General features: G+C 43.8%; 1 protein-coding gene across 3 annotated transcripts in view; it reads left to right on the top strand.

Moving 5' to 3' along the window:
- The first annotated feature begins 915 nt into the window (after positions 1 to 915).
- Positions 916 to 9,036, top strand: part of parp4 (poly (ADP-ribose) polymerase family, member 4) — a 28,205-nt gene continuing 20,084 nt past the window's right edge. The window contains exons 1-10 of one of the 3 annotated variants that reach the window (XM_040147937.1): positions 916 to 992; positions 2,424 to 2,551; positions 2,782 to 3,028; positions 4,379 to 4,508; positions 5,096 to 5,174; positions 5,282 to 5,386; positions 6,171 to 6,329; positions 7,056 to 7,193; positions 7,391 to 7,558; positions 8,676 to 8,827. In XM_040147937.1, coding sequence (XP_040003871.1) covers positions 2,426 to 2,551; positions 2,782 to 3,028; positions 4,379 to 4,508; positions 5,096 to 5,174; positions 5,282 to 5,386; positions 6,171 to 6,329; positions 7,056 to 7,193; positions 7,391 to 7,558; positions 8,676 to 8,827 — 1,304 coding nt within the window. In that variant the 5' untranslated portion in view covers positions 916 to 992; positions 2,424 to 2,425. Of the gene's footprint in view, positions 993 to 1,686; positions 1,922 to 2,423; positions 2,552 to 2,781; positions 3,029 to 4,378; positions 4,509 to 5,095; positions 5,175 to 5,281; positions 5,387 to 6,170; positions 6,330 to 7,055; positions 7,194 to 7,390; positions 7,559 to 8,675; positions 8,828 to 9,036 lie in introns of those variants that run through there. The other 2 variants (XM_040147938.1, XM_040147935.1) reach the window with 2 other exon arrangements.

Raw genomic sequence — 9,036 nt, 5'->3', positions numbered from 1 at the left:
ACTGTCTGGGCTTGACGATGAATGAACGTTTATGCCGTCAACTGTTGTTTTTCCAACTCAGTTATTTGCCGTCGAGTCCGGGCGATCGATCGGTTGATGGTTGTGCCTCAGCAGCGACGACCTCTTTGAGTCAGAGAAACGACCGTCGCAGCTTCCCTTGTTTTACAGCACGTTTGACGGCAGCATTGGTTTTGGCACCAGAAGCTGTAGTAATACTAGTAGTAGCAGTGACGGTGGTAATATTACAGAGCACCGGCTTTCGTTACCACAGGTCGACTTTGTAGGAAACGACTTTACAAACCGAACTTTTTTTTGCAAATACTGTCGGCAAAATGTGAATTCACTTAAAACATAAAGTACTTCAAAGTAGTGTAGAACTATACTGAGTGAGTTTGCTGCATGTCCAAGGAGTCAGTGACTCTTGTCTTTGCTGCTCCATAGAAAGAAAGGAAAAATGAGATTTTGAGATTTGAGTTCAACATTTGTGTTTCACCTAAATGCATATGCTTCTCTTAAAATGTTTTTTTTTCCCCCTCAAGGGCAGATCTTTGGGGTAAAATGCAGTTTGTGAAAAGTTCCCATGCTACTACTGAAAAGCTTCATGAAGCATCCACTGAATTAGACTCATTGCACGACCTGTTTTCAGTTTCCCTGCAGTGTATCCTCCACACATCCCGCATCTACGAGAAACTGTTTTAAGCCCCGGTACGTCTTAAAAATCTGAGGTGACCGCTTCGAGCGGCAGTGGAAAAAAACGAGATCCCGACGCGCGTACCGGGCCACACCGCACGGGTTTCCAGTCTGCGCGGTTTCCGCTCGCAGTACGACTCCTGGTCCAGAGGAGGGCAGCGCGGCCCCCCGGTCGTGCGTGTAAATGCAACGGCCCCCGTGTGGACGACCTGAGTTCGTGTTTTGGTTCGACAACCAGGAAGACACCCGCCGACCAACTCCGTCAAGCCGCAGTCACCGACAGAGGGACTGCTACCACCGTTGTGAGTTTCCTTTCAGTGTAAAAGCCAGACAGAAAAGGAGCTCCTACGTTGTTGAGCATCACCGTTATTTATATATTTTTAATATATATATATTCCTTTTTTTTTTAGCTTTTTTTAATTTTTTTTTTTTTTTTAATATTCTGACCAGAATTCATTTGGTACTACAAGAAAACTTTGATTGAAACACAACAAAAGAGCAGTTGTTCATTGTACAATTTTATGTAAAGCAAAACTCTGGTTGACTGAGTTGTCTAGATAACTACATTGTTTTTTTTTTAAATTTGATTAATTAATTTATTTTAAGATTTAAAGCTGCATCCAGCAATATTTCCACGTAGGCATTCAAAGCCAGTGGCTCCAGCTAACATGGAGGTGATGCTACTTCTGGCAAATCCACTGAGAAATGAGAAGGTTAACCAGACGCTGGTTATTTCTTGCTGATGCAGACGGTGGGACTTTATGCAAATCGCGCTTGTTACCGGGGAGGGTGACCGGACCTCACGGCGGAGGAATCTGGATACTTTAGGTGACGACATCGTCATGCGCCTAAATGCGTTAAATGTAGTTTAACGGGTAACAGTTGCCCGCGGCCGTGGCGCGAGCGAAAGCGTCCAGCGTCACAGCCTTTTATTTTGAAAGCGCACCGGAAAGCGAGACAACGTGACTCACGCGGCCGCGGGACTCTGGACCCGGACGTGTCCGGCGGGGCGAAACCTCAGCTTCCCCTCGTCCTACCGGACCCCGGGCAGCGCCGAGTCTCGCCCCTACGTCTCAAACGTAGCGGAGGGCTTAGCCCAGCGAGTCTCTGCGGGGGAATAATGCGCTTTTGCTGGACGTTTTGGGAAACGCCAACTCTGTCCGTCGTTTGATTCCGGTTGTTGTGCTCATTTATTTTTCTTAATTTGAAGAAAAAAAAAAAAAAGGATACAGTAAGTACGAGGAAAGACAAACAAATTTGATTTTTCAGTCGGGTAAAGTAGCTAACGCTGTTTCCTGCGCACCTCGAAGTGAATGTAAAGTAATAAGTCATAAACTTTTACTCAGATACTTTCACACTGTGGCCTGTTGTAGACTTTTTTCTTTTTCTTTTTTTTACAGTGTAGCTTCGGAGATTCGTTTCCCAGCAATCGACATTTAGGTGCGTGTGTGTGTGTGCGTGTTTGTGCGTGTGTTTGTGTGTGTGTTTGTGTTTGTGTGTGTGTGTGTGTGTGTGTGTGTGAGAGAGAGAGAGAGAGAGATTCATAACAACAATGTGCCATGACGTGATATAAAAATCATGACATTTAAAGTACTTCACATGAAAACTCATCACTCTGCTGTTCTCACCAAGAGAAAAAAAAAGGGGACCTCGAACGAAGCAAGCTGCTGAACACAACCGGTGTCCCACGGTATATTGTGATAACTTGTTCTGGGTGTGTCCCGCCTCTGCAGGCATGGCTGTGTTTGAGAACTGCTCCGTGCTTCTGGAGCTGAAAAACTTGCCTTTCAAGGAGAAGAAGAGGGTGAAGTCGGCGGTAACAGAGAATGGAGGCGACATTTCCTTCGTGGTCAACAAACAGGTCGGTGGGCGTATTGGTATCACCCCGTTCGCAGAGGTGTATCACTGTTTTTGCTTGGCCTTTTGCTTTTCTCCAGTATGATCAGTGTAGATGCAACTGTATGGACCAAGCAGTACGGTCGCCAAAGGCACCGTGCATGCCGCTGAGCGCCTCCGCGTGTTGGACGTGTTCATATTGCACGAACAAAAATCCCCAACCGGCTGTCTGTTCCCTGCCCACCTTTCCCACAGTGCTCTCTGATAGTGACCAGTGACGCGTCCAACCTGAGCTCCAACAGGCTACGTAGCATCCAGAGGTGCCGCACTCCCGTGGTCGGGGTGGAGTACGTGTACAGCTGCCTGGACAGAGGACTCCTTCTGCCCGTGGACGAATACAAGCTGGACCCTTCCTCTCCGTCCGCCTTTTCACCTCCTCCTCTTCCTCCCTCCTCGCCGAGGCCAGGTCCAGTCTCACATCACTGTGTTATCTTTACAGGCGGTAAATGTTCCCAAAACAACGTAGATATTCATAAAAACCAAGCAGATACGCAAAATACAAATACAGAAAATACCTTCATCAAGTCACCGGGTATTTGCTTGACAGAGTCTCTGAAATTCACTTATAAGGCATATTCATAAATTAGCACAGTCAATGTCTATTTTGCCTCCGCCTGTGGTAGATTGATAAGAAGAGTAAGTGAACAGGATTCGATTAATAGCCGTTTAATTAAAACTAATTCTTACAGGTTTTCTGTAATAATGAATTTCACGTTTCTCTTTTGTTTGGAGTAAAGAGAAGAAGAAATTAACCGGTTGAATAGGCAAAGACAACAGCGCCAGAGTCAAAGTAAAACCTACCATAAGTCCAAAGGAAATTACATCCTGTTTCCGCCAGAGCTGGTTCCAGAACCAAACCGTGGGAGTGCCAGGATGCTATTCAACGCTAATCAGACTTTGAATAGCCCCTGGAGCCGGGCCTGATTATCTTCCACACTGTATAATAAAACAGGTGATGTCTAGTGACGTTGTGCAGACACAACAACAAAATAAAATTTTAAGTTTAAAAAAAAACAAAAAAACAGACGACATGGATTCCCACTTTAAAATAAGATGTAGCTCTACTGCTCCCTGTTGGACAATCATGCACTGTAATTGCACCAGTGAATTGAAGGACCATGATGGTGAAGCGCCCCTAACCCTGATATTTGTAAATACACATTATTTAGCTGCTTATTTGTCAAACCTTGAAATTAGAATTCAATTTGGGTTGTTTTAAAATGTGCAGACTTCGCAGTTTGGGTTCGTACTCTTTTCGTGCAGTCGGAGGTATGGGGATGTAAAATGCTGTTCATTCGCCGCGTGTGTACCGTCTCAGCCAGTTTACAGAAGGCCGACAAGCCAGATCAGAACCAGGACTCCACCCGGTTCCAGCACGGGGACTCGAGTGACAGAGGTCACGAGTTTCCTCACTTATCAAATCTGGCTCAGTAGTTTCCCCCTCCCATTTCTTTTTTGTTTCCACGTTGATTTACGGACATTCTGATTTTAAAAAAACAAACATTTTAGACTCAGCCGGCAGGTTAAACAACATAGGAGGCTGTAAGTCAGACAAAGGGTGTGTTTGCTCGTGAGGTGTGTGAGGTCCTGTACTTTGTCCCACGTTCAGATTTTCTTCAGTGCTAATTCAAACCTGCAGCAGTGTTGTGTAACGAGCCTTTTGTGAAGTGTGTTTCCAGCAAGCCGCTTGTCACTCTGTCTACACCGTGTGTGCGTACTCGGGTTTGAATGCGCACCGGTTCTTGCAGAACACTTGACGTGAGGCGCGTCTGTTGTGTCTCACGCATTGCAGAGTCTGAAGGGGCGGCGAGCGCGGCAGCGGCTGAGCTGCCCAGAGGCCCAGCCAAGCCCGTGGACGCTGTCGGTCTGACCCAGAAGGCAGAGGCGCCGGTCGGGAGCGGACGCGTCCTGGAAAAGTTCAGGTGTGAAAACCGATCGCCCTCGCGTCGGCCTGGACATGCAGAGAAGTGTGTTAGAGCGGCGCCGGGAGAGCGGTGACGATGGCATAGAATAAAAACTGAACTTATGGTGAAAGGTTCAGCCTTAGTTACAGTCGACACGTGAAGCCGTCACCAAGCTCCTGGCCAAACTTTTGCTGTATGTCATACTGGTGTTAACTGGTGTTATTTCAGCTCCCATTTCATATAAACGTGACACAAGACTCGTGTAAGGAGAGTCACGGTGCTCGTCCAGATTTTTTTCTAACATCGTCTGCTCCTTCAGCCACATGATTTAAGGACTGTAGTACTGAAAGAGAGGAGCTTTTGCACACCCACAGGCAGGACACACTTTGCCACCCGAGGGTTGCAGCTCACCGTAAGAATAATTTTCAGATAAAATTTGATCTTTTTCCCTTGTGTGGGTATTCAGATCTCACTGTTATCCGTTCAGAGATGCAGTTGCACCCCACCATACCTCTGGGAGAATAACCACCGCTCACACATTTCTACAGAAAAATCTATTCCCAAGTAACACAGGTGTAATATCACTGATCTCTGCAATTTCACAGAGTTTATACTGAAACTGATTCTGATCTTCCTTCGTATCCGGAGAATTTCCAAGTGGCCAAGTATTCAGTCTTTGAAAAGGTAAATCTGCATCTTTATTTATTTTATTTTTTTTTAGCTTACTACTACTGCTGCTGTTATAGTGGTACTAGAATTTACTATCATTAATAATAACCATTTCTCTCAAGATAAACAGCAACACTTGGTGTGTGCTGGAGCTGCAGAGTGTCAAAGGAGAGAGTGGACGGCGATACCGCGTGGTCAAGTACTGGAAGAATGATATGGGAGCCACGGTATGAAGTCTCTTGTACTTTACTGCCAGTGCTGCATGTCAGCTCACAGATGCCATTTTGCAACATCATCATTTTTGTTTGCTTGCTATAGTGTATATAGTACACTGTCGTATATACAGCATGTCATATCACGGTTTGTAAGTTTAACTCCTTGCCTGATTTTCTTCTGTGTTTTTGCTGTTTTTATGTGCTTGGAATTTGTTGTATTAATTGTTTTCCCTGACATATTAAATGACTGAGGTTTTTGCGTTTAATAGCTGTGCCTGTAATTTCACGGACGATTCTGTCGTTCTGTTATTTGGTCCTTTGTCTCATGTTGCTTCAAGAAATCACACATTAAACGGCTAATTGCTAGACTTTTTATTGATTATGCCTTAATTTTTTCCTTTATGTCTGAAAACATGCAGTTTGTTGTATTATGCTATAGAAGTAAACTGAACTTAAAAGGCAGCAGTGTTGAACCAATGTGGAATTGTGAGGGTTTTTTTTCACTTTGTATACCAAAATACTGTAACTAAAAATATTTATAATATGTATATATATATATAATTTTCCCCCGGAATGTCCTCCTTATCAGTTTGGAAAAGCTTCAGAGACAGCTTTCAACCATTGCAAGACACTGTACTGTCCTGTAAAGTGTTCTCAAGTGTGGCTCATCATTTTTTTTTTTAGCCCCGTCAGAGGCACAAGTAATGGAAATGTGGGGCTCAAGTCAGACTCAAGTGGAAGAAGAACTTGCATGTTGCAAAAACGTAAAACGACATACCTGTGCTTGTGCCGACAGAAGGGGGCAGTGAAGGATACGCTGGTGTTTCTGTCCACCTCAGAGGAAGCTCTAGAGGTGTACCAAGCGCTGAGAGAGACCCTGCGCGCTGCTGGTCTGCAGCCGAGGAGCAACATCCCCCCACAGGCCTGGGACCTGGGCTCCACCGCCCTGCAGCAGGTACAGAACTACATGCTCACTGCATATTACAATAGTGGTAATAGTTTACACATTGCAGTGCCCTGGCTTGCTGCATGGCATTGTGGGTATTGTAGGTTTTATCATAATTGCATAATTTTATCATTGCATTACGTCCTCAAGAAGCTTAATTTTCTTCAAATCCGTGGTGGCATGTGGTGGATTTTCTTAAAGTTAAATTTGAATTAATTCACCAAATGTCCAGTCAATATAAAATATTATATTTAATATATTATATTTTATTTATAGTATATTTAGGGTTAATAATGATATATAATAATAGTGATAATAAAACACTACACTACATAATTGTCTTGAGCTGTACGTATCTGTGACTAAATTTATTGATGCTGGAAGCCTAATAAGCATCACATACTTGATCACCGACCTTAAAAGTAAACTGTCATAATATACCAGAATGTCACTGTTTCTTTGACCCTAGAATTAAATGTGAGAGAGAGGCACTTCTTGCAATCAAGTGCATCAAAGACACTACTTTTTATAAAAGGTTTACAGTATGATCTGCATACATTTATATATTTATTGACAAAAGTATTTCTGATACACATCGGGAGTATCTTAGCAGGATTTCCAGCTGTTGTTATGATATGTGAAGCCTTAGGAGTCACTGCTGCTGGACATTTGTGTGCTGTGGCCGAACCTAACGAGCTGATTAGTTGATTTACATGTGCCTTGTTTGACTGGCAGCTGCTGCTGGAGGAGAGACTGAACGCAGGGAGCCTATCTCAGGAGGTGGGCGTTTTTGTGGAGCTGCTGTGGACGGAGGCCCTGGGCTACCTAGGCAACGTCCTCGGAGTTTCAATCGACAAGCTCAGCCTCAATGATGTAAGGTTTTCCTCTGTGGATTGCTTTTCATAATCTCAGTCTGCTGTCAGACTCCTGAAATCAGCGGTCCTCTCAGCCCCTGACACTTTTGACTTCCAGAAAAGACTCATCGTGACTCTCATTGGAATTGCGCTCGTACTCCGTGCCTTGTGTGTGTGTGTGCGTGTGTGTGTGTGTGTGTGTGTGTGTGTGTTTAGGTGAGCAGGGCGGAGGGCTTGTTGCTTCAGGCTCAGAGGAAGCTAAGGGAGGCAAATCATACTGAGGTTGCATCTCTCCTGGCAGAGGTTCTCACCCTGCTTCCGCACAGGGTGCCCCACTTACCTCCCAACGCCAAGCTCATCTCTCAGAAGCTGGACCTCTGCCAGGTAACACAGAGCGTACACACATGCACAACCCGTGGGTACAAATGCATACACTGAGACAGATAAACATATACAGACATAAAGAACCAAACATTCCTGTTTTGAAAGGTCTTTCATGTGCATACACGCTAGCTGTCCTAAATCTATACTGCACACCAAAAACTAAGCAGGCTTTTAAGCCAAATCAAGCCTACTCAAAGCAGCGAGTATGCACACACAAAAGAACCCGTTGATGAGCGTGCTGTTGATGGACACTATTGTCCCACAGTGCAATGCACAATGGAACTCATGAAGCTCCTCACAGCATCAGAAAGTTAAAGACGAATTGTGGAGGGCAGTGAAACGGCTTCGTGAACACACCAAAAAACAAAAAAAGCATAATTCCAGAGTCACAGTTTGATCGGTGCACATATTGTATCATAAAACTTCATATCATATCACATACTAAGGTACTTAGTATGTAGTATGGTGTGTCTGATAAACACTGATAAATACTTTTAAACAGCCACTAAGGGTTGGCATTTTAGATAAGATTAAAATCTGATATTGTGACACTACCACTTTGTTTGTTGTGATTATCGTGTTTTCTTTTCAGCCGAAGGATCACATGCTTGACTATTTTTTTTCTGACCACTTGGGCTTCTAAAGCCATACAGTCCTTCAGCATTTGAGTTTTTATTCAACAGAGAGTGTACACACATTAGAATTTAGCATATTTAAACCTGTGTTCATTGCATTACTGTATGGTAATTAAAACCCCATTATCATACTACTACTGCTAATAATAATAAATAAAAATAATAATGATGATGATAATGATAATAATAACTATTAATAAATGATGACGATGATGATGGTATTAGTGAATAATAATAATAATAATATGGCCTAATTTGTCTTCTTTTGTTTTAAACAAATTTAGTGTGTAAAACAATAACAGGCTTTTTTTACTGTTTGGCCACAAATTGTCGATAGATGATAAATGCAAAGAATTGATTGTTTTAGCCCCGAACATACACTGTGAAATACATAACATCTGCTCACATCCATAAACTCAAGTCACGGCTCACCCCCGTGCATATCCAGGCTAAAATGTGCACAATCATTTCTTTTCGTCAAGTTAATTAGAGATGTTCTGAACGTGAGTGAGACTACTCTGAGAAGCCCCGCCCCTTCCTGCCTGGGGAAGTACCGCGCCCTGAGGTGCAGCATTGAGACCGTTCCCCGCACCAGCTCTGAGTTTCGGGCCGCGACTGCTCTGCTGCGGAAAAGGTAGCGTGCCGCCTCCGAAATGCTTTTATGTCTGACTTTCTCGGAGAGAAGAAGAAAAACGTTTGCAATGATCCAGTGCTGCTAGACCCCACAAAAACACACACGTCCATTCACAAAACCCGTTGCAGATGTAAATGAATGCCACCTGTTATTAGTGTTCCTATTTAAGGCCATTCATTGTCACAGATCTGTCAGAAAATACCAGAATC

This window comes from Xiphias gladius, chromosome 16 (genome assembly GCF_016859285.1).
Source record: "Xiphias gladius isolate SHS-SW01 ecotype Sanya breed wild chromosome 16, ASM1685928v1, whole genome shotgun sequence".
Taxonomy (NCBI): Eukaryota; Metazoa; Chordata; class Actinopteri; order Istiophoriformes; family Xiphiidae; genus Xiphias; species Xiphias gladius.
The sequence above is the reverse complement of the archived record's forward strand: the minus strand, read 5'-3'. Positions and strand labels throughout refer to the sequence as shown.